Raw genomic sequence first — 25,863 nt, 5'->3', positions numbered from 1 at the left:
CCCCTAATTGGGAAAAAAATGAATTGTGTACACTAAATTTATTTTAAAAAATTAATGGAATTATCAAGATAAGCAGGTTCCCCGGAGGTACGGAGACCTTGCGATGGAACCTGGTGAAACATGCAATTTCTGGGGAGGCCGAGGGTAACAAGGGCACTTTGTTCATTCAGATCAAATATTTCTTTCATGCTTCGGGACTTAGAAGTTGCTGCTCGTTCCCTGAACCCAACATTCAAAGCATCATTTACATGCATGAGGTTACTTCAAAGCCTTTTGACCTCTGATGTTTAACCTTTTGAATGAATCAATAGGTTTGGAGAAATATTAATATAATGAAACCTACAGAGTTGCTCCTCAAGATACTTTGAATAATTCATCAGTTTGTGTGTATGTGTATGCAAATTGAGATGGAAAATATTTGTTCAACATACCATGTCTTTGCATAAATGCAACCAGTTTGGTTCCTGCTAAACAATAGAGATCAATTAGAGATTTTCAAATGTCTTTTATAATAATAATAATCTTTATTGTCACACGTACGCTCACATTGCAATAAAGTTACTGTGTTTTGATGAAGCAGTAAAACAAACAGCAAGTTTTCAATGTTTTCAATTTCAATCTTTTTTCTCTCTCTTTTACTTAGGTGTTCAAAGAGATGAAAATTCCTCAGATTCGGAATCCATCACTTTCCCCTCCAGGAGAATTGCCTGCCAGCTTCCACGCTAAAATAGCCCTGATTGGGTGTGGACCTGCCAGTATCAGCTGTGCTTCGTTTTTAGCTCGTTTGGGCTATTCAGATATCACAATATTTGAAAAACAGGGCTATTTTGGAGGCCTGAGGTATGTTTTGCCTCACATAGTTAAACCAGGGAAAAAGTTGCGCAGTCTGCATTCAGTTCCCTATTGCGCTTCTGTCGCTTTCTGTAACCAAAACTATGCATTACTGATCTGAGCAACTTGCAGTGAACAAAAAATGATTCACTTTGCTTTTCTTCCACCTCAAGAATCTAGTGTACTGGAATTAGGAAAGAAACTAATCTCCTTCTCACCCAATTCTAATATACACCCATTAATTTGGAATTGTGCAAAGAGCTGCAAGTTGCACCGTATCACATTAAGAGTGCAATGTTCAAATTGCACCCATTTTAGGATGTTCGTAAAATGAAGACCATGATGTAGTTGCATGGTATTATGTTAAATTAAAATCATATTTTCTTTTGTTTGATTTTGTGTTTTTCTGAAGCTTGCATGTGCAATACAGTATCATTGAAGAAAGCAGAGCTTCGTGTATACCCACATGAAGCACTGCTGACCAATCTCCCAATGCCAGTGACATTTTGGAGGATTGGAAAGAGCAGATGCGCTTGTTTTTCTCCCCTGGTCACTTAAGACTGCGGTTATACAGCAGCTATCAATCCGAGACCCATCCGTGACAGCTGCAACACACAGATGGCAGAATAGATAAAGAAATCTGCGCATGTGGGCTGCGACACATGAACAGAGCTCCATTCCTCCAGTCACCAATGTTTAATGTTGGGAAAGAAAGATTTGCTTTCTAAAAATGTTGAACAGGTTCCATGTAAAGCAGCCTTTTAGAAAATAGTTCCCAAGGGCCCTGTGGATTGCTTGTGCAGTTGTAAATGCGACTTTTGATGTCACGCTGAAACTGATGGAACTCAGTGTTATCTCCACTCTTGAAAGGAGTCTTATACATTGCTTTGTCACACTCTCCAGCTCAGACCACTTTGTATCAGGGCAAGAACACAGGAATAGCTATCAAAATGTAGACACCGTCGACCTTTTTACTTTAAAACTTCGGAATGGGTGCTCATTTTAAACTGCGCTTTTAACGTGGGCTTGATGTCTGAGAGAATGCCATACAAATGTCAAAAGTGCAATATTAAACCCTGTTATCATTGCAGTTCTGCAAAACCTTCTTCCTTCACATCAAGGCAGAACCAAAATCCTTACAGATCTGTGAAATGGTGAAACATCAAGTTGCCTTGAATTTGAACGATTGCAATGCCCGCAAATGATTTGTAATAGCTTTCAGAGTGAAGTATGGTATTGAAATCCTTCTGATAGCCGCTCGCAAATGCTGCACTTGCATACTTCCATGAGCATCCACTGCAGTATTAAATGAGTGAAAAACATAGATCAGCCCTGTTAAATTAGGACACAGCACATTTTTAGCAAGGGAGGTATATTCAGCTGAAGTGTTTCACAGGCGCAACATTGAGGGCCTCAAACCTCAGCAGCATAATTTTGGCCAGGGTGTCATTCGATCAAAGGCGGTCTAATGTGAGGTATTCTGCCACACCCGCTGCCAGGATCGTCTGGTCCTGTCGAAAGTCAATGGACTATTGTCCGGGCCCTCAAATCACCCGCGGCTTGTCCAACCACGACGGAGCTGGAAAATCCCAACCATAGTATTCAGGTAATTCTGAAGGTGGGGCGGAGGTTAGACCTCTTCAAACAGAAGAAGGCTAGTTCGACATCAGTCCTGAAAAGCCATGGATTTAATTTTAAGACTCCTTTGGCCTTGATTCCCAACATCAGATGAAATCATTTGACTCTATCTAACCTCTCGAATCCTTTAACTATATAAAAACATCAATTTGATCAGGTCTTATGTCATTTGCAATATATCCCAGCAGCTTCACCTATAATGCAAAGCTTGTTATCACACTAAGTACTCACAACAGTTTTCCTTTGCTGTGTGGTCAAATTTAATTGCAGTTGTTTGGGGCTGTTCTTGCCATCCCTGACCCCCGATCCCACCCAGCCCAACCCACTTCTCCAAAGCAAGCTCCCACTGAACCCCACTTTCCCCAGCTGCTGCTGTTTCTTTTTTTTCCAACTCTAAATAATTTGCCGTGTGATAACACATCTCTGTATATAGTTACGGGCCAGTGGGCAGCCACCGTTGGAGAGGTATAATCCCATATCACTAGTCATACTACCAGTATCTTGTCCCACCCGCACTGGACGCATACCCCCCCCCCCCCCCGCCTTCTCAACGAGCACCCCCCCCTTCCCCAACAAGGGGTGAATGTGGTAGTATGACTAGAGGTACTACGGTACCTGGGAGTGTGAGCTGCTATTGGTGGAGAAGGCTCGCTGCCCATTGGCCCAAGTGTTGCTTTCTCATCGGTCAAGACGAAGGTAGCTCCGCCCACGAGGTGGAGTATAAGAACCCGTGTTTCCCAGCAGCCATCGTTCTTTCTGTACTTAAGCTGCTGGGGAAACATCTTGTAGATTATAGCCTTCGATTCGGACTACTCCTTCGTTTCTGTGGTTATTGATCGCACGTCAGCCACATTACCCAAATACATTGCATTACATGAACGGATACACTTCCCTCTTTCTTGTAAGAGAAGGTGGTGCCAGCTAGAGTAGCAGGGCCTAACTGGTGGGGGTCAGTCACATCTGGGTGTTCTTATCCCAAACCAGAGGGAACGTCCCATCATCATTGGCATGGTCATTGCTGAGCCTATGGCCAGCGCTGCTGCTGCTGAAAGCAGAGAGGAAGAGTATGCTCATATCCAATCCTCTTCATTCCCTTCACCCGACAACCTCTTTTGATTCACAAGCTGCAGATGGGGCAGCAATGTGATTATTGTGGTTGAAACGATGCACAGACCTGTGACTGTTTTACTGTCAATGTCAACAGGCAATTAGCAGCAATGCTGATGTTTTTATTGATAGTTCATATCGACTCGATAAGACGATCAAGGGCCTTGGACGTCCTCTGCGACCTGCGGAGCTTCACCGGAGATGATGGAGATGCGGGCGTCCATGACTCCCGGAGCGATGATCCGGTCCTCGTGGAGGCTTCCACACCCTTAGACGGAGCTGGTGAGGACCGGGCCATTGTGTGTGTGTGTGGGGGGGGGGGGGGGGGGGGGGGGGGGCGTCTAGTCCTCTAGGCGGCACAGGTGAGGGGGTTGGCGGGGCAGGGAGGGGAGCGCCTGCGGGGAGCAGTTGCGGTTGGAGGGAGGGGTGGGGGGGCTGGTGCCGGGGGCGATGGTGGGGATCCGGCGGGCGGCAGGTCCCGTAGAGAGACCGTGTCCTGTCGGCCGTCGGGGTACTCCACATACCCCGGATGCAAGAGCAGCTGGACCCTCTCGACCAATGGGTCCGATTTGTGCGCCCGCACGTGTTTCCGGAGCAGGGTGGGCCCGGGGGCAGCCAGCCAGGTTGGGAGCGGGGTCCCTGAGAAGACAAGAAGGCGTTCATGAGGTGTTTGATTGGTAGACGTGCAAAGTAGTGACCGGATGGAGTGGAGGGCGTCTGGGAGGACCTCCTGCCAGCAGGAGACTGGGAGATTTCTAGACTGTAGGGCCAGCAGGGCGGTCTTCCAGACCGTACCGTTCTCCCTCTCGACCTGTTCATTACCCCGGTGGTTATAACTGATCGTCCTGCTTGAGGCTATGCCCTTGCTGAGCAGGAATTGACGCAGTTCGTCACTCATAAAGGAGGACCCCCTATCGCTGTGAATGTAAGCGGGGAATCCGAACAGGGAGAAAATGCTGTGGAGGGCTTTTATGATGATGGGTGTGGTCATGTCGGGGCAGGAGATGGTGAACGGGAAGTGGGAGGAAGTACGTGTTGCGGTTGGTAGAGGGGAGGGGACCTTTGAAGTCCATGCTGAGGCGTTCAAAGGGACGGGAAGCCTTTATCAGATGCGCTTTTACGGGGCGGTAGACGTGCGGCTTGCACTCCGCGCAGATGTGGCAGTTCCTCGTGACTGTCCTGACCTCGATGGAGCAGGGCAGGTTGCGGGTCTTCACAAAATGAAAGAAGCGGGTGACCCCCCGGGTGGCAGGGGTCCACGTGGAGGGCTCGGAGGCGGTCCACTTGTGCGTTGGCACAGGTACCACAAGACAGAGCATCGGGTAGCTCGTTCAGCTTCCCAGGATGATACAAGATGTTGTAGTTGTAGGTGGATAACTCGATCCCCCACCGCAAGATCTTGTTGTTTTTTATCTTGCCCCTCTGTGCATTGTCAAACATGAAAGCCACCGACCGTTGGTCTGTGAGGAGGGTGAATCCTCCAGTGTCGCACAGCTTCTACTATGGCCTGTGCTTCCTTCTCGACCGAGGAGTGGCGGATTTCAGAAGCATGGAGGGTTCGGGAGAAGAAGGCCACGGGTCTGCCCGCTTGGTTGAGGGTGGCTGCCAGAGCTACGTCGGACGTGCCGCTCTCGACATGGAAGGGGAGTGACTCGTCAATAGCGCGCATCGTGGTCTTTGCAATATCCGCTTTGATGCGGCTGAAGGTCTGGCGGGCCTCCGTCGACAGGGGGAACGTGGCTGTTTGGATGAGGGGACAGGCTTTGTCGGCGTAGTTGGGGACCCACTGGGTGCAAGACGAGACAAAATCGAGGCAGCGCTTCAGGGCCTTGGAGCAGTGGGGGAAAGGGAGCTCCATAAGGGGGCGCATGCATTCCGAGTCGGGGCCTATCACTCCATTTCGTACTACGTAGCCAAGGATGGCTAGGCGGTCGGTGCTAAACACGCATTTGTCCTTGTAAGTCAAATTCAGGAGTTTTGCGGTTTGGAGGAATTTGCGGAGATTGGTGTCATGGTCCTGCTAATCGTGACCGCAGATGGTGACATTATCGAGATACTGGAAAGTTGCCCGTAAACCGTATCGCTCGACCATTCGGTCCATCTCTCTTTAGAAGACCAAGACCCCGTTTGTGACACCGAAGGGAACCCTTAAAAAGTGGTAGAGCCGCCCGTCCGCTTCGAACGCAGTGTACTTGCGATCGCTCGCGCGGATGGGGAGCTGGTGGTCAGCGGACTTGAGGTCCACCGTGGAGAAGACCTTGTACTGTGCGATCCTGTTGACCAGGTCGGATATACGGGGGAGAGGGTACGCGTCCAGCTGCGTAAACCTGTTGATGGTCTGACTGTGGTCTATTATCATCCTATTCTTCTCCCCGGTCTTTACCACCAGAACTTGGCTCGCCAGGGGCTGCTGCTAGCCTCGATAACTCTCTCCTTCATAAGCCGTTGGACCTCGGACCTGATGAAGATCCAGTCCTGGGCACTGTACCGTCTGCTCCTGGTGGCGACAGGTTTGCAATCCGGGGTGAGGTTTGCAAACAAGGACGGGGGATCGACCTTGAGAGTCGCGAGGCTGCAGACAGTGAAGGGAGGCATAGGGCAGCCAAATTTAAATGTTAGGCTCTGGAGGTTACACTTGAAGTCTAACCCCAAGAGTGCAGCCGCACAGAGGTGGGGGAGGACGTAGAGTCTGTAATTTTGAAACACCCTCCCCTGGACCGTGAGGTCCGCTATGCAAAACCCCGTGATCTCCACTTAATGAGAGCCAGAGGCCAGGGCGATTTTTTGCTTGACAGGATAGACGGGGAGAGCACAGCGTCTTACCGTGGTAAGCTGTACGAAACTCTCCGTGCTCCCGGAGTCCAGTAGGTAGGTCGTTTCATGCCCGTTGAGCAGGACCTTCGTTGTTGCCGTAGGGAGGATGCGGGGTCGAGACTGGTCCAGAGTGACTGAAGCGAGTCATGGCAGATAGTCGGAGTCGTCATCGGACGGTGCGTAGTCACCTGCGGGGTCCTCGGACCCGATCCAAGATGGCGGTGCCCATCGATCGCACATGGTGGGGGGTGGACAAAATGGCGGCGCCCGTCCCCCGCACGTGGCGTCGGAAGCACAAAATGGCGGCGCCCGGCGGTCTCACATGGCGTTGGGGGATGGGGGCAGCGAGGTTCGCGGGCCGCACAGGGCCCTTGGAGAGAGAGGAGGAGGAGTCCCGCGGTCACTGCCCGGGACCGCAGCGACCGCCTTGGCCTGGCAGATGGACAAAAAGTGGCCTTTCTTCCCGCAGCCCTTGCAAGTTGCCGATCGGGCTGGGCAACGTTGTCGGGGTTGTTTCGCCTGGCCGCAAAAATAGCAGCGGGGCTCCGCGGGTTTTTCAGGGCGTCCTGCGGTGCAGGCCTGGGGGGAGTCCGAGTCCATGGGGGAGAGAGAGGCTGAATTCCATGCTGCCCAGGGGGCCGCCACGCGGTCGGGGGTGTATGAGCGGGCGTTTCTGTTCGCACCATCTAGGGAGGTAGCGAGGGACCGTGCCTCCGTGAGGCTCAAGGTTTCCCTTTCTAATAGTCTCTGGCGGATCTGTGGGGACTGCATGACTGCAACAAAAGCGTTCCGGATGAGTTCAGTGTGCTCACTAGCCGACACTTGTGGGCTGCCGCAGATCCTCCCCAGTACGAGGAGGGCACGGTAAAAATCGTCCAACGATTCACCAGGGATCTGCTGCCTCGTGGCCAGTAAGTGCCGAGCGTAAACTTGATTTACCGGCCGGATGAAGTGTCCTTTGAGCAGGTCCATAACCGTGTTGTAGTCGTGTCCTCGATGAGCGTGTAAATGGCGGTGCCGACGCACAAGTGGAGGATGTGTAGCTTCTGCTCCCTCGTCGGTACGTTTTCCGCCGTACTACGGTAGGTGTTGAAACAAGCCAGCCAGTGCTTGAATGTGGCTGTTGCATTAGCTGCACGGGGCCTGAGACGTAGACACTCCGGCTTGATGCGGAGCTCCATCCTTTAAAATCTTGTAGATTAAATTGATGCGCGATCAATAACCACAGAAATGAAGGAGTAGTCCGAATCGCAGGCTTTAATCTCAAGATGTTTCTCCAGCAGCTTGAGTACAGAAAGAACGATGGCTGCTGGGAAACACGGGTTCTTATTTTCCGCCTCGTGGGCAGAGCTACCTTCATCTTGACCAATGAGAAACCAACACTTGGGCCAATGGGCAGCGAGCCTTCTCCACCACTAGCAGCTCACACTCCCAGGTATCATAGTACCTCTAGTCATACTACCACAGTGGCTCCCTTGGTTGAATAGCTAGGAGTCTGTGCAAGTTGTAACTTGTTGGTTTGAGGTTTGCAGCACTGCATCCGTGTCCTTACAACTTCTCATGGGGAAGGGCATGCTGTTCTGTCGGTCCCACACCAGTTATTGGCTCCCCTGCCTTTGCAGAATCTAGAGGGCCTCCAGGAAGGATGATCATAGCTCTCGACCTCTCCTCCTCCATCAAGGTGTCAAGTGCAGCATCACCTGATAGGGTGGCATGGTGGCACAGTGGTTAGCACTGCTGCCTCACAGCGCCAGCTAACCAGGTTCAATTCCGGCCTTGGGCCACTGTCTGTGTGGAGTTTGTACATTCTCCCCGTGTTTTCATGGATTTCCCGCGGGTGCTCTGGTTTCCTCCCACAGTCTAAAGATGTGGAAGTTAGGTTGATTGGCCATGCAAAATTGCCCTTTAGTGTCCAGGAATGTGCAGGTTAGGTTGCAGGGTTATGGTCATTTTATGAGCCGAATGGCCTCCTTATTCACGTAAGCATTCTATGCTCAGAGAACCTTCCAACATTCTCCTTTCTCTGGTGCACTGTAATCCGCTCTTTTTCCAACTTGGGCTGTTCTACCAAAAACACTTTGAGCACCTACTCCAGCCAGAGTGTACGGCTTTTTTTTATGAAGTGCAGGTTGGCTTTCAGAGCCGAGAGCCCCACACAAACCTGGGCCTCCTCCGAAGGCTTGCAGCCAATCAATCGGTGCATTTTACTCTGGTTGCATTCAGAAGTCATGCAGGTTAACAAGGAACAGGAACAGGCATGCTGCCTAAATAGAAAGCAATAGACGTGGGTTAATTCCTGCACCACAACACCAATCCCCCCCCCCCCCCCGCCCCAATTCCAAACAAGTCCACCACCACCTCCCCACCCCTGCCTCTGTTTTCAGGAGCTATCAAGTTTTTCCCCCCCGAAACTGCACACAATTCAAACTGAAAAGTGGAGGGAGTCACGCGTTTAGAAAACTGTGGGAACCGTTCGATAACCACTGGAATCTATCGGCAACCTTTCAAGGTTATGATGTTGTGGCCATAATAAAGGGTAAGGTCCCCGAGGCCCCTAGAAGACAGAAGTAGAGACACAATAATGGAACTGTGCAAGACACTGGTGAGGCCACAACTGGAGTATTGAGTGGTCTCGACAGGAAAGATGTAATTGCTCTGGAGAGAGTGCAGAGTTTCACTATACTGTTGCTCGGGCTGGAGGATTAAAATTAGAATTAGAACAGTACAGCACAGAACAGGCCCTTCGGCCCTCGATGTTGTGCCGAGCAATGATCACCCTACTCAAGCCCACGTATACCTATCCCAGTAATCCAACAACCCCCATTAATCTTATTTTTTAGGACACTAAGGGCAATTTAGCCTGGCCAATCCACCTAACCCGCACATCTTTGGACTGTGGGAGGAAACCGGAGCACCCAGAGGAAACCCACGCAGACACGGGGAGGACGTGCAGACTCCGCACAGACAGTGACCCAGCCGGGAATCGAACCTGGGACCCTGGAGCTGTGAAGCATTTATGCTAACCACCATGCTACCGTGCTGCATAATTGGCTGATTGAAGCCACGAGGAGAGATTGGAGAGGTTGGGGTTGTTTTCCTTGGAACAGAGAAAGTTGACCGGTCACATGACTGATGTGTACAAAATTGAGAACGGTAAAGATTGAGTAAACAGGAGGAACCTATTTCCTATGGCAGAGTTAAAAAAAAAACAGGGATCAGAGATTCAAGCTAAGTGGCAGAAGGATTAAAGGGGACATGAGGGGAAATCTTTTTATGCAGAGGGTGGTGGGTGTCTGGAATTCGTTGCCTAAATTGGTGGTGGGGGCAGAGACACTAAACTCTTCTTAAAATAAGTACCTGAATATGCACCTTAAGTGCTGTAAGATGCAAGGCTATGGGACGTGTGCAGGAAGATGGGATTAGAAAGGGCACCTGGGTGTCTTTGGGTCAGCATGGACAAGATGGGCCGGGTGGCCCCCTTCTGTGCTGTAAGTTTTCTCTGGTTCGAGGTGCGGTTGTGAGCATGTGACAGCCCAGCATTTTGATAGTTTTGAAGTAGATGGTGCTGCACCAGATACTGGCAAGGATGGCATTCATCTGTACCACGCTAAAGCCCACTGGTCAGCACTGCAGAAGGCCTGCAAGAAAATGCAGCCAAGTTCCAAGTTACGCGACCGTTTACTGCCTCTGCAAACATGCAAGCTTTGTGTTGCTGGTAGTCACTGGTGAGCTAGCAGCAGATGGCGAAGCTTGGATCCTCCCCTTCTACTGATTCACAGCGTGAGAGGAAAGTTACCACAAGTCATTCCCTGCTGGGGTTTCCAGAGCCTGCAAAAGTGGTTAGTGACAGCTTGGTGGGTGGGCCCAAACAGGCAAAGTGGATCACCTTGGCACGTCTTCTTAAATACAATACCGTGTAAAACACGACATACTGTGATTATGCTGCTTCTGGGGAGCCTTCCAGCATAAAGGTGAAACAGGTACTCACTTCTAATGAAGACACCACCTCAGGCTGCTGGCATGACTGGCATTGGGAAGAAAAGCCTCTACCAACATGTGCCAGAATGGGATTTGCGACTTCCCTCTGCCGGTGTTAGCGTTCAGGAGAAGGCAGAAGGGCTCAGAACACCTCACGCGCCACCTGACCTGCTGGCATCCTTCCAATCGCCCCCTTTTCCTCCAAACATGTCTCCTCCAATGTTTTCTGGTTCAACCCTCCAGGTGCCAATAAAGGAAGCAAAATGAATCTGCATCAGATACAAAGACCCGGAAGAGCCCAAGTGCCAACCGAAGGCAAAAATAACTACAAGACGTGGACAAGGCCACCATGGGTGAGACTGGAAAATCTTGGTCAGGGGGTTTACCTTCAAACCCTACGTGCTTTCTGAATATCTTTCTGCGGATGCAGTTCAACCTTGTTCCCTGCCAGGTTTTATTGGCCTACTCAAGACTCTGGCCGGGATTCGCCGAACCCCGGCGGGTCGTAAAGTCCCCAGGGGAGGCACGAATGCCGCCCTGACGCCGGCAGCCCTATTTTCCGGCACTGTTTTTCTGGTGGTGGCGGGATTCCCGCCAAGCTGGTCGGGGGCCGTTGACAGCGGCACCCCCCCTCCTCCCCCGGCTATTCTCCGGCCCCGATGGGCAGAATGGCCATCCAGTTTTGGCCAGCCAGTCTCGCCGGTGTGAATTACTCACCTTACGCATGGCGGGACCTGGCAGGTGAGTGTGATGGGGGGGTCCTCGGTGGGGTGGAGAACAGGGGATCCGACCCCAGGGTGTGGGCCCCACGGTGGCCTGCCCTGCGATCGGGGCCTACCGATCTGCTGGCCGGCTTGTTCCGTGCGTGGACCTCTTTCCTCCGCGCCGGGCCCCTGTTGGGCTCCGCCATATTGCTCGGGGGCCGGTGTGGAGAAGAGAAACCCCGCACATGTGCTGAAATACGCAGGCCGGTCTGCGCATGCGTGGAAATACGCCGGCCGGCCTGTACATGCATGAGATCACGCCGGCCGTTCCACGCATGCGCAAACTCGCGCCGGCCTTTTGGCGCCAGCTGGAGTGGCGCCAACCCATCCGCCGTCCACCTAGCCCCCGAAAGTTCGGAGAATTCCAAACTTTTGGGGGCTGTTGACGCCGGAGTGGTTGGCGCCAGTTTTCCCGCCAGCGTGTGGTCTTAGTCGCCAGAAGGGAGAATCCCGCCCTCTGTGTCCAGCAGACACTTTCTAAATATGTTTATGAAGCTACATTGAGGCTTCATACACCTGCCCTACTCCTGACCTAAACAGAGAGCAGGGAGGTAATGCTGAAAACTGGCAGTCCTTCCATCAGATTGCCTTGCCTTCATTGGCCCATTGCAAATCTGGGTGATTTCAGGATATAGATTGACTCAATAATGTCAACAGAGCAAAAATGCATGACATCATATCATCAGGAGAGGAGGTTGCATTGTAGTATTGTCACTGGGCTGGCAATCCAGAGACCCAGGGTAATACTGCGGACCCAGGTTCCAATCCCGCCACAGCAGATCCCATAAGCAACGGATCAGATCTCAGTTCTGCAGTCTTGTGACATACAGTAGTGAATGGTGGTGGACAATTAAACGAGGAGGCTCCACAAATATCCCCATCCTCAATGATGGAGGAGCCCAGCACGTCTTTGCAAAAAAGAAGGCTGAAGTGTTCGCAATAATCTTTAGCCAGAAGTGCCGAGTGGACGATCCACCTTGGTCTCCTCCAGAGGTCCCCACCATCACAGATGCCAGTCGACAGCCAATTCAATTCAACCCACATGATATCAAGAAACGGCTGGAATCATTGGATGCTGAAAAGCTATGAGCCCTGACAATATTCTGGCAATCGGTCTGAAGGCCTGTTCTCCAGAACTTGCTGCACCCCTAGCCAAGCTGTTTCAATACAACAAAACACTGGCATCTACCTGGCAATGTGGCAAATTGTCCAGGTACGTCCTGTACACAAGAAATAGGACAAATCCAACCCAAACAATTACCATCCTATCAGTCTACTCTCAATCATCAGTAGAGTCATGAAAGGGGTCTTCAACAATGCTATCAAATGACACTTACTTAGCAATAACCTACACACCAGTTGCTCAGTTTGTGTTCCATGCATGGTCACTCAGCTCCTGACCTTCTTACAGCCTCAGTTCAAACATGGACAAAAGAGCTGAACACCAGAGGCGAAATGAGTGTGACTGGCCGTGACATCAAGGCAGCATTTGACCGAGTACGGCATTGTAGCCACCGAAGTTGGTCACTTCCCGACCCAAAATGGCGATTTACAAAGCACGCAGGGAAAATTGGACACTTTAAGAAAGACAAGCAGGTTGCAGAATCTCCCTGTGTATTCTGCCTGCAAAGAAAGCAGACAGCACCGAAACCAACAGTTTGCATATTAATGAGTGATCCCCGGGAATAATGGATACAACGATTAGCTACATTTGGGACATTCTATAGCAGGTCAGACTTCTCGGCACCAACGGGAGTCTGAAACAAAGAAGACAAACAAGCCAGGAAGAACCGCCCCGCAATCGAGGGACAGCCTCAGTATTGGGGGGATTCATACCAATCGATTGGTATGAGATCCAATCGATTGACAGTAAGCCCGGGGTCCTATAAAAGTCAGGTCCCAAGTTCAGTTCACTCTCTTAGCCGGCCCTCCCAGCAGAACACCTTTGCAGCAGCTCTCTAATAACTTGACCGTTGTGGCGCTAACAATTATACTCAAAGCCGAGAGACTAGTACAATAGAGGCTTTATTGCTGTACGATGTTGTCCCTCCATCTGCAACAGTAGACTAAGGGTCTGAGCAGCTCTCATACATTTATACATAAGCTCCCTGTGGGCGGAGCTAGCCGGCAGGGGCTGACCGGAGGAACCTGTATTACAGGTACAGGCATACATCCCCCTACTGCAGTACACATAACTACAGTGGTTATCTCACCACATTCACCCCCTGTAAAAAATGAGTCCGGCGGGGGTGACATGTAACTCTAATACAAAGGATGCTATTTACAAGAGGGTCCAACAAGGAAAATCAAGAGTCTATCCGGTTAGCAGGTTACAGGTTGAGCCGAATCGGTGGTCGGACGTTCCGCTGTGATCGGCGTAGCTGTGGTGGTGACGTCAGCACAGGCGGTGATGGCCCCGATGGTGCAGGTGCTGGCGGTGTTGGTGCTGGCTGCTGGCGGGATGACTCCGAGAGCAAGCCGAAATCTTCCGTGTCCTCCAGGGTGGGCAGGGGGATGAGGGATGGACCTGATGGGGATGAATAGGGGGGCGCTGGGGTTGGCGCAGGAAGGGGTATGGGCATGGGATCAGCACCTGAGGGAGCCAGGTCCCGGAGCGAGACTGTGTCCTGGCGGCCGTCGGGGAACTCCACGTAGGCATACTGAGGGTTGGCGTGGAGAAGGCGTACTTTGTCCACCAGGGGTTCCGCCTTGTGGTGCCGTACATGCCTACGGAGAAGGACTGGGCCCGGAGTCGTGAGCCAAGTCGGGAGCGACACTCCGGATGTGGACTTCCTAGGGAAGGCAAAAACACGTTCATGGGGTGTACTGTTAGTTGCGGTGCACAGTAGTGACCGAATGGAATGGAGCGCGTCAGGGAGGACCTGCTGCCAGCGAGCGGCTGGGAGGTTTCTGGACCGTAGGGCCAGCTGGACGGCTCTCCATACCGTCCCGTTCTCCCTCTCTACCTGCCCGTTACCCCGGGGATTGTAGCTGGTCGTCCTGCTGGAGGCGATACCCCTGCTGAGCAGGAATTGACGCAGCTCATCGCTCATGAATGAGGATCCTCTGTCACTGTGGATATAGTCGGGGAAACCGAACAGGGCGAAAATGGAATCCAGGGCCTTGATGACGGTGGCAGACGTCATATCTGGGCATGGGATGGCAAAGGGGAACCTAGAAAATTCATCGACCACACTAAGGATGTAGGCGTTGCGGTTGGTGGAGGGAAGGGGCCCTTTGAAGTCCACGCTGAGGCGTTCAAAGGGGCGGGATGCTTTCACCAGGCGCGCGCGATCTGGCCGGTAGAAGTGCGGCTTGCACTCCGCACAGATCTGGCAGTCTCTGGTGACTGTCCGTACTTCCTTGACGGAGTAGGGCAGATTGCGGGCTTTGATCAGATGGTACAAGCGAGTGACCCCCGGATGGCAAAGGCTGTCGTGCAAGGCACGGAGCTGGTTCACTTGTGCACTGGCACATGTACCTCGGGAGAGGGTGTCTGGGGGCTCGTTGAGCTTGCCGGGGCGATACAAGATCTCGTAGTTAAAGGTGGAGAGCTCGATTCTCCACCACAAGATTTTGTCATTCTTGATCTTGCCCCGCTGCGTGTTGTTGAACATGAAGGCTACCGACCGTTGGTCAGTGAGGAGAGTGAATCTCCTGCCGGCCAGGTAATGCCTCCAGTGCCGCACCGCTTCAACGATTGCCTGGGCTTCCTTTTCGACAGAGGAATGCCGAATTTCGGAGGCGTGGAGGGTGCGTGAAAAGAATGCCACGGGTCTGCCGGCCTGATTCAGCGTGGCGGCAAGGGCGACATCTGAAGCGTCGCTCTCTACTTGGAAAGGCAGAGTCTCGTCTACGGCGTGCATCCCCGCCCTGGCTATGTCAGATCGAATGCAGGCGAAGGCCTGTTGTGCCTCGGCCGAGAGGGGAAAATGTGCGGACTGGATAAGTGGCCGGGCCTTGTCTGCGTATTGCGGGACCCACTGGGCGTAATAAGAGAAAAACCCAAGGCAGCGTTTGAGGGCCTTGGGGCAGTGGGGAATTGGGAGCTCCATGAGGGGGCGCATGCGGTCGGGATCGGGCCCCAGTAGTCCGTTTTGGACTACGTAGCCAAGGATGGCTAAGCGGTCTGTGCGGAACACGCATTTCTCCTTGTTGTACGTGAGATTAAGGAGAGATGCGGTGTGGAGGAATTTATAAAGGTTGGCATCATGGTCCTGCTGGTCATGGCCGCAGATGGTGACATTGTCGAGGTACGGGAAGGTGGCCTGCAATCCGTACCGGTCAACCATTCGGTCCATTTCTCGCTGAAAGACCGAGACCCCATTCGTGACGCCGAAGGGAACCCTCAGAAATTGGTACAGACGACCGTCCGCCTCGAAGGCAGTGTAGGGACGGTCCGATTTACGGATAGGGAGCTGGTGGTAGGCGGATTTCAGGTCAATAGTAGAGAAGACCCGGTACTGTGCAATCTGATTGACCATATCAGAAATGCGGGGGAGGGGGTACGCGTCGAGCTGCGTGTACCGGTTGATGGTCTGGCTGTAGTCCACGACCATCCTGTGCTTCTCCCCGGTCTTAACCACTACCACCTGGGCTCTCCAAGGGCTGTTGCTGGCCTCGATGATACCCTCCCGAAGCAGCTGCTGGACTTCGGACCTGATGAAGGCCTTGTCCTGGGTGCTGTACCGTCTGCTCCTGATGGCGACGGGCTTGCAATCCACCGTCAGATTGGCAAAGAGGGAGGGAGGCTCGACCTTGAGGGTCGCGAGGCCGCAAACGGTGAGGGGAGGTAGGGGTCCACCGAATTTGAGGGTGAGGCTCTGGAGATTGCACTGGAAATCCAGGCCTAGTAAGAGTGAAGTGCAGAGGTCGGGGAGAATGTACAGACGGAAACGGTCGAATTCCACACCCTGTACAGTGAGTTTAACCAGGCAGAAACCCAGGATCGGGACAGATTGGGAACCGGAGGCAAGGGAGATCTGCCGGTCGGCGGGATGGATCGCAAGGGAATAGCGCCTTACCGTGTCCGGGTGGACGAAGCTCTCGGTGCTCCCGGAGTCGATGAGGCAGGAGGTCACATGGCCGTTGACCAGCACCGATGTGGAAGAGGGTGCCAGGTTGCGAGGACGGGACTGGTCGAGCGTAACGGAGGCGAGCAGTGGTTGGTCGGCGGTTGAGTCAGATGAGTCCGACGAGGAGCGGTAGCGACCCGTGTCCCGTGATGGCGGCCCCTGGAGACGAGATGGCGGCATCCGCAGTACCTGTGGGTAAAATGGCGGCGTCCATGGAGCGCACGTTATGGGGTTGGAACAAAATGGCGGCACCCATGGAACGCACATGGCTGTGGTGGATGAAGAGGGCGGCGCCCATGGGGCACACGTGGCGGGGGCGGCAAAAGATGGCGGCGCCCACTGATCGCACGTGGGGTCAGGGGAAGCGGACGGCGGGGCCCATTGAGGGAGCGGCTGAGGTGTGGGGACCGGCGGCGCGATAGCGGCGACCGTCCGGGACTGACACACCGCTGCAAAGTGGCCTTTCTTGCCACAAGCTTTGCAGGTCGCTGTGCGGGCCGGGCAGCGTTGGCGAGAGTGCTTCTGTTGGCCGCAGAAGTTACAGTGGGGACCCCCAGGGGGTGCGGTGCGGCGGGCAGCGCAGGCATAGTGCGCGGGGGCGGCTGATGGGGGGGCCGTTTGCGGGGTCCACGAGGGGTAGGACGGATGGGCCTGGGGAGCCGTTTGCGGGGTCCACGAGGGGTAGGACGGGTGGGCCGAGTGGCTAGCGGAGTAAGTTTGCGCACTACGGGAGGCGGCCGTCATGGAGAGCACCAGGGCCTTTACGGCCGCGAGGTCGGGGGCGAACCCTTCCAGCAGTCGTTGCCGGATGGGGTCCGATGCAATGCCTGTAACGAAGGCATCGCGCATGAGTAAATCAGAATGTTCCGTGGCTGTGAGGGCCCGGCAGTCTCAGTCTCGTACCAGAGGTATAAGGGCCCTCCAGAAGTCCTCAATCGACTCACCCGGCTGCTGGACGCGAGTAGAAAGTTGATGCCTCGCAAACAGGGTGTTCGCCGATGGTGCATAGTTCTCCTTGAGCAGTTCCATAGCTGCGGTGTAGTCGGTCGCATCTCGAATGAGCGGAAAGACGCTGGAGCTAAGTCTGGAGTACAGGAGTTGCTTTTTCTGAGCCTCCGTCGGGGGAGGGTCTGCTGAAGAGATGTAGGCCTCGAAGACTGCAAGCCAGTGATCAAAGTCTTTTCTGGCGTGAGGCGAATGCGGATCCAGCTGCAGACGGTCAGGCTTAACTCTGATGTCCATGGTGACTGGGAAATCATACAGCAATAAATTGTGGCGCTAACAATTATACTCAAAGCCGAGAGACTAGTACAATAGAGGCTTTATTGCTGTACGATGTTGTCCCTCCATCTGCAACAGTAGACTAAGGGTCTGAGCAGCTCTCATACATTTATACATAAGCTCCCTGTGGGCGGAGCTAGCCGGCAGGGGCTGACCGGAGGAACCTGTATTACAGGTGCAGGCATACATCCCCCTACTGCAGTACACATAACTACTGTGGTTATCTCACCACAACCGTGAGGAGAGGCCTGGCCAACAGCTACACCGATAAGTAAGTGTCTAACCAACGCACGCTACGAGAATAGACACTCCTGACCCCTTAGCCCGTACCAACTGGGAAGCCTGCAGTCTCAGGACAGAACAAGTGGCCATTTAGTCCGCTAGTGTTAGTTGTAGGAGTATCAATTTACTGTGTAAATAATAAATGTGTTTGATTGAACCTTACTAACTGGTGTATTGAGTCATTGATCTGAACTTGAACTTGAACCTCGTGGTGGTATCATAAGGATACCTGGCGACTCTAGAGCTAAGTAATAAAACAGAGCCAATTGAGTGCAAAGCGCACTCACCAGAACGAGCAACAGCATCAAGGAGTCTGAGCAAAACTGGAGGCAATGGGAATCAGGGGGAAGACTCTCCACTAGATGGAGTCATACCTGGCACAAAGGAAGGTGGTTGTGTTTGTTGGAGGTCAGTCATCTCAGTCCCTGGGGACCACTGCAGGAGTTCCTCAGGGTAGTGATCTAGGCTAAACCATCTTCAGCTGCTTCATTAATTACCTTTCTTCCAACATAAGGTCAGATGTGGGGACGTTTGCTGATGATTACACAATGTTCAGCACCATTCATGGCTCCTCAGATACTAAAGCGGTCTACGTGCAAATGCAGCAAGGCCTGGTTAATACCCAGGCGTGGACTAACAAGTAGCAAGCAACATTCGCATCACACAAGTGTCAGGTAATGACCATCTCCAAAAAGAGGGAGAGTGAAATTCTCTATTTGGGAGGATTTGGGCTGGATTCTCCGATTTTGTGGCTATGTCCGGAGCATGTGTCTAGATATGACCAAAATGTCGGCGGCGCCCCTGCACCGATGATCCGCCTGGTGGGGGGCTAGCAGCCGCACCACTTAATGCCTCCGGCTTTACCTGCAGATATAGATGGAGAATTGCTGGTTCCATGGCCGCGCATGTGCATGGCTGTGACCTGTGGCAGTCGCGCCGCACAACATGGCGCCGGTGCGCTCGGACCCTGCCTATCAGATAGTACAGCCCTGCAGCCCCCGTCACCACCACCGGACTACCCTCCCCAGCACCCTTCAAAGCCGACCCGGCCAGCGGAACGGCTCCCCCCCGCCCTCCCGACTGTGGCAGTGCTGGTCACAATCCGCAACCGCCACACGAGGTTGACGAAACCTCAGACCGTAAGTGATCCATCCGTCTGGAAGTTGGCCCATCGGAGGCGCAGCATTGGGGGAGGGCCTTCAGGTGATGTCCTCAGAATGTTTCTGGAGATCCATCTTCTTCCTCAATGGATCCATCTTCCAGCTTTCGAGTGCTCCGGAGATCCATCTTCATTTTCAGGAGGTCCATCTTCTTCCTTCAATAGTGGGTCAGTGAGGTTAGACTTTTTTTCAAAATGGCGCCCGGATAGGACAGTGGACAATGCAGCCTCTGGCCTGACCCGCCATGGAAAATGGCACAAAACACCCGTTTGCATAATTAATGAGGTTAGGGCCAGATGATTTGGAGTGTTTTCCCACCAGCCTCTGCAATGGGACTTATTCCCCAGATGGGAGATATCCGCCTCCTGTGTCAAGGAGCTGAATTTCACAGCCTCTGTCTCACACCACTGGGGTCAATTCTAGAACAAGCATTTTGTACCTCGAGTTGTGAATCATTAGGCAAATAAGTTTAGACATGAAGATTCAGCACCATTTACATTTGTTACTCTAGTTTGCAGTGCTTACTAGAATGTAGTTGTTTTACACCGGCAGATGAAAATTACCTCTTCAATTGGAAACAATGAGGTACTACAGTAGCACATAATACATTTGTTTATACCATTGGAATAAACTTTCATGATGTACAATTTTTGTACAAACAATCTGGTCTGAAATGACGTTTTACCAGCAATTTACTACAATAGTAAAAAAACTAAAAATAACGGTATGCCGATATCACCATTTCCCAACACCTTAAACGTTTAGTTCATCATCCAGGTTAATATTTCCGTTCGCATGCAGCAGTGCACAGAATACATTTCAATTCAAATCTGTGTTTCGCATTCAATAAAACATAGTTGAATGCAAATGTTTTGCATTCAATAAAATGTAGTTCTGTCGAACAATAATTTGGGATTTGCTATCGGTAACAGACATGGTTAACACATTCATCCGAACCACTTTTGGCCTCTTCAGAAAGGTGATAGCACATTTAAAATAAACAAATTAATTTCTTTATTAATATACAAGGCAAAACACTTTCACACTAACCCGCTACTACGATCACATAGCATAATTCGTCCCATCAATATGTTCGTAGAGTGGAGTTCTGCTGCTTTGCAATGCTCTATATAATCAAAATGTGACTGAACACATTATCAAGGATGGGTATTGTGTGAAATGGAAAAAAAATCACACTAGCGCTGTTGGGAATTCTCATCTGCTTTGATGCCAAGTCATGCTACAATTGAACAGACAGTATTTTATTTTAAAGCTGGCTTTCTTCTACTTAGCTGACCTTGGGAGTGCTTGATGGCTACACACTGGCAGGTGGAGCAGAAACCAGAGGAAACAAAATTAAGATAATTGGCAAATGAGCTAAAGGGAGAATAAGGACTTTTTTTAAGCAATGAGTTGCTACAATCTGGAATGTGCTGCCTGAAAGAGTGGTGGAAACAGATTGTAAAGGAACTTTCAAACGATAATTACTTGAAAAGGAAAACATTACGGGGTTATGGGGAAAGAGTAAATGAGTGGGACTAATTGAGTACCTCATTCAAAGAGTGCACAGCATTGTATGATTCCAAAGCTTGGTACATAACACAGAAAAGTGTTGGATTTTGCATCAACAAAATATCTCGGAGAAATGGAAGTGTTGCTGTCTCAGGGAATCAAGGGATATGGGGAGAAGGCAGGAAAGAGTTGAAGCCCAAGATCAGCCATGATCATATTGAATTTTTTTAAAACTTCATTGATGTGATGGGGACATTGCTGGGTAGGCCAGCAGTTGTTGCCTCTCCTTGAATTGCGTTAGTGCTGCGACATTTCAGAGTCAACCGCATTGCTGTGGGTCTGGAGTCGCATGACCGGCCAGGCAACATAAGGGTGGCAGATTTATTTCCCAAAGGGGCATTAGTGAACTAGATGGGTTTGTTTTTTTAACCCCAACTAACAATTGTTTCATGCTAATCGCAAGACGTTTAATTCCAGATTTTCACTGAATTCAGATTTCACTGCCTGCTGCGGTGAGATTCAAACCTGGGTTCCCAGAGCATTACCCTGGGTCTCTGAGTTACTTGGCCAGTGGCAATACCACTGCGCCAATACCACTACTCCACTGCCTCCCCTGGCAGAGTAGGCTCGATAGACCATATGGTGTACTCCAGCCCCTGTCTCTTCTGTTATCATCCGACGAACTCAAAGTTTCAACAGCACCTGCTAAAAGTTGAAAAAACCAGCCTCAGAGCTGCTACAATGAGAACAGAAATGTAAGAGTTTTTAAAACAGTGGAAAGTTGAAAGTTATAATAATAATATTTATTGTCACAGGTAGGCTTACATGAACACTGCAATGAAGTTACTGCGAAAAGCCCCCAGACGCCACATTCCGGTGTCTGTTTGAGTACACAAAGGGGGAATTCAGAATGTCCAATTCACCGAACAACGCGTCTTTCCAGGACTTGTGTGAGGAAACCGGAGCACCCGGAGGAAACCCACGCAGACACGGGGAGAGCATGCAGACTCCACACAGACAGTGGCCCAAGGCGGAAACCGAACCTGGGACCCTGGCATTGTGAAGCAACAATGCTAACCACTAAGTTACTTCCTACAATGTGCCCCCCCCCCTCCCCCCCCCCACATATGCACACATATGCACCCTTGTCCACTGGCTTAAAAACTTTTGCATCTCTGACTTCCTTCTGTTCTGATGAGAGGTCACTGACCTGGAATGTTAACTCTGTTTCTCTGCACAGACGCTGACTGATCGGCTGAGTAGTTCCAACATTCTTTGTTTTAATTTCAATATTTTATTCTCGTATCATCAGAATCTGTTTCCGGGTGGTACAAGTTAATTTAACAAACTAAGGCAATGATTCATATACGGGTTTGACTGTTTGAAGCATGAACTTTAAAGATGTATTTTTTAATATCATCGGCATGTATTTTCGAAGTTCTAATAAAAAGAGAGAGTGAACTTTCTAAATTAAAATTTAGATTTCAAGAGATGTAAAATCACTTTACCACAAACCGTCCGCCTTGCTCAACGGCAAATGATTTGAAACATTTGAAAACAAAAACAAACGTGATAAATGTGGGTTTGCATTCGAAGAAACCTTTTTTGCAGTCATCAAGGAACCATGAAACATGTTTTTCTTTTTTTTCCTGCAGCACATCTGAGATACCTCAGTTCAGATTACCGTTTGATGTTGTCAAGTTTGAGATCAAGCTGATGCAGGACCTTGGTGTGAAGGTAATGGAACAACGCAATCAGCCAGCATGCAAAGAGATGTAGGACGGCTTGAAGTTTACTGAAGATTAACAGCGAAATGTCACAGACATTAGTAAAGTGCAATTAAAAGTCGCAGAATTGTCGCATTTGGGGAGGATAAGCGCTTTGGATCTGAGCATTTGTCTGTCTGTCGTTTGAATGCCACCCAGTATGGGAAAAGGCAATCAATAGTTCCGTCCTGGCTTGGCAGCGTGTGATTAATTATCTGAACCAAACAATTTCTTAAATTGCTCAGACTGTTCAGAATAATTAAAATTTGTTTTTCTTCGGCGAAGCTGCATTCGATGCTTTGTTTTGCATTTTAACGTGTCTGATTATGGGGAAGAAAACAACAGAACTTAATACTTTAAAAGGTCAAAAGAAATCTAAATTCAAATAATAGGAAGATGATCAAAACCTGAACTTTTCGCTGGCGTCTGAAAAACAAAACCACAGCCATCATTTTTTTTCCACAACAAATTTAATAACGGGCACCTGTACCCTAATGAGGTGAATATTCTCCACGCATGATACAGTCAATTATTGCAATGGTAAATTCTACATTTTTAAAAGAATTGCAGCAGGATGGCTCAAAAATGTTTTTTGAAGAAATGAGCGCAACTGCTTTTATGATGTGAACAAGTTTCACGTGTTTTTATTTTAAACTGGTGTATGTGAACACAAAAGCACAAGACCATCATTTTTATTTTTTAAACCTGTTAGATTGCCGTTGGTAAAGGTTTGGGGATTGATGGAATGACTCTGGAGTCCTTGAAGCAAGATGGATACAAAGCAATCTTCATTGGTATAGGTCAGTGTACTAACTGTATTGATATTCTTGTTTCCTTCATTAGCAATATTCCATTCAACTTTAAGATGTAATAGGTTTCAGTCCACAAGTGTGCAATTTAATGTCCACTTTTTACTGGCTAGGCCACCATTTGTTTCCCATCACTAATTTTCCTTGAACTGACTGCATTACTAGGCCAGTTCAGAAGGCGGTTAAGAGTTAACCATGTTGCTATGGATCTGTGAGTCATGTGGAGGCTTCATGAGGTAAGGATGGCTGATTTCCTTCCCAAAAGGGGATTAGTGAACCTGATAGCTTTTTACAGAAAAAAATCAATGATAGCTTTATGGTCACCATTTCTGAGGCCAGCTTTCAATTCCAGATTTTATTAACTGCTAGCTGCCATGGCAGGATTTGAACCCAAGTCCCCAGAGCCTGGATTTCTGGATTGCAAGTCCAGTGACATTACCGCGATGCCACCATCTCTCCATAGGCTTATTATTTTGAATTGGGATTAGATGGATAAAAGTCACACAATGAATGTTTCACTTCACAAGTAAATGAATCAATTGAAAGTTAAGGCCTAGATTTTTCTCCCTGCATTGGAGAACATGAACCCAACTTCTAAAAATGTCTGACTGAACATCAGATTTTGGCTCAAATTCCCCAGTCATTGGGACTCTCTTTTCCCGCTGGCAGCACACCCCTGTCCGTGGGTTTCCCGGCATCATGGGGTGGCTTCAATGGGAAATCCCATTGACAAGTGGCGGGAAGAGGGAATCCCGCCTCCACCGAATGGCGCGCTGCCGAGAAACAAGCGGCTGGGGGACCGGAGAATTCCACCCCCTTATTTCCAGGGTGGTGGGGTTCACTTGGAGTTGAGCTGGGCGAACCCGGAAGGATTGCGGAGGAAGCCAGGTGAGAAGGTGTGGCTCGGTGGGTAACCTGCCATGGTGTTCCGGCACTGTGTTTAGGTTTAATTCGGAAAAACAGAAAATCATGAATTTGCCTTTCCAGACCTCACACCTCCCTCACCCCCCACACACCTCCCAAGCCAACCCATGCCACCTCATACCATATTCCCAACCATATATCCCTTCACAGCCCTTAAGTCAACTTAGTGCCATCTCACACCAACCCATGCTCCCAATCACCACCCTTTGCTCTTACACCTGCCATGCACACTCACCCAGAATCTACAATGGACAAACCTGAGGACTCATTCAGAAACAATATAAAACACATTTCCACGTGTATCTTGCAGACTTTAATTAAGAAAAATACTCCTGATCACAAACACCCATTTACTATATTTTCATTACTTCTACAACATAATAACTTACAATAACACACATTTCATTCAATTGCATAATCGCTTTTAAAAGCACGCAGAGGAATTCATACTCCCACTTCAAAGAATCCATTACCACTTGGAGCTGTCAATTAAACTATCACTACTTTATTACAACTGTCATAATGGATATTTGTGAAATCAGTCGTGCAACAGTAATCCAGTAATAGAAGCCCCGAGGCTTAAGTCAACAGGCAAAGTGAAATAGCAAGCTATTATTTTCCTCATAGTTTTTTCAAAGACTTAAAGGAAAGGAGTTTTAAATACCTTGACAGCTTGACAGCCCTTCTTAATAGATCATCTTGATACTTTTGACAATTGTTTTTGACAACTCATCTTGATAATTTACCGTAATAATTTGGACAGTTATTTTGACAGCCTCTCTTGACATTTTATTTTGATATTAGGAACAGTAGTTTTTGACATGTCCAATGAACTTCACAGTTTCAGTGAATTTATCGACATTTTACACATATTCCTGTCTAGTTTAGATCTCAAAAGAGTACCTCACATCCCCTAAAGTGTACGGAACTACCCCCAAAGGACATATTACTTCCCTCGAAGGTGTCACAGGACTATATCTGAAGGGGTACCTCATTTGTCCGAAAGTCTATCCTAGCTATCCAGATGAATCCCCATAAACCAAATGTGCCCCGACCAGATCTAATCTGCACACATTGGCTTTCAGACACCCTCTCATACTAAAAGTGCACATATGGGATGTAGCTGCTGATTTCTATGGACAACTGGCTCCGTGAAATATGCGCAAATCCTGATCAGGGCCCATTCCTGGTCTTGCGAAAAACAGTAGGTACTATAGTTGGGGGAGGGACTTCCGGATTCTGGCCTCTTCCACCATTTTCACCACGATGGATATGTTCCCTCCCTCCATTATGCTGAAAATTCAGATCTAAGTATGAAGTTTTAACCAACAAATATCTGGGGTTGGATTCTGCGCTCCCAGACTTCGAAATCGCGTTCGGGGATGGGGCAGAGTATTCGTTTTGGTGCTGAAATCGGGAGCGGCGCCGGTTTTTCAATTCTCCCCCCCCCCCCGCCCCCCCGAAAACCGGCATACTCCTGGAGTGCGCCGCACTGCTTATCCACCATGTCAGGCCATTGCCTGAGGCCCACCCTGTGATGTTCTGTTGTCAACCGGCTGAATTCCCAACAGCGTGGCTTACGTGTGCTCACACAATCCGTGATCCTCATAGTCGGGGGAGGGCCGATCGGCGGGCAGAGGGGGACTTCATTCTGGGCTGCGGGTAATGTGGCTGGGCGGTCCAGGGCACGCGAGCGGCCGATGTGGGGCACTACTTTGACGGTCCAGGTCCGCGGGCTGAGTCCGCCATGGAGCACGACGTGGCCACTGCAGGCCGCCGCCCTGCGCCCCTTGCAAAATGGGGAATCTGTGGCCTTTTGGCAACGGCGTGGGGACTTAGTCTCCGAAACGGAGAATCCAGCCCAAAATGTGTGTTTGATCATTCTACACATTTATAAGATCCCCTTCAGGTTTAATAATGCA

At 50.2% G+C, this 25,863-nt stretch overlaps 1 protein-coding gene across 3 annotated transcripts in view; it reads left to right on the top strand.

Moving 5' to 3' along the window:
• LOC119964436 (dihydropyrimidine dehydrogenase [NADP(+)]-like) overlaps window positions 1-25,863 on the top strand; it is a 918,190-nt gene that overhangs the window by 372,112 nt on the left and 520,215 nt on the right. For all 3 annotated transcript variants that reach the window (XM_038793913.1, XM_038793914.1, XM_038793915.1), the window contains 3 exons: window positions 644-840; window positions 22,098-22,179; window positions 22,921-23,008. In XM_038793913.1, the coding sequence (XP_038649841.1) occupies window positions 644-840; window positions 22,098-22,179; window positions 22,921-23,008 (367 nt within the window). The remainder of the gene's footprint in view (window positions 1-643; window positions 841-22,097; window positions 22,180-22,920; window positions 23,009-25,863) is intronic.

The sequence above is a fragment of the Scyliorhinus canicula genome, chromosome 4, assembly GCF_902713615.1.
Source record: "Scyliorhinus canicula chromosome 4, sScyCan1.1, whole genome shotgun sequence".
Lineage (NCBI taxonomy): Eukaryota > Metazoa > Chordata > Chondrichthyes > Carcharhiniformes > Scyliorhinidae > Scyliorhinus > Scyliorhinus canicula.
Note: the sequence above shows the minus strand (reverse complement) of the source record. Positions and strands in the feature narration are given on the sequence as shown.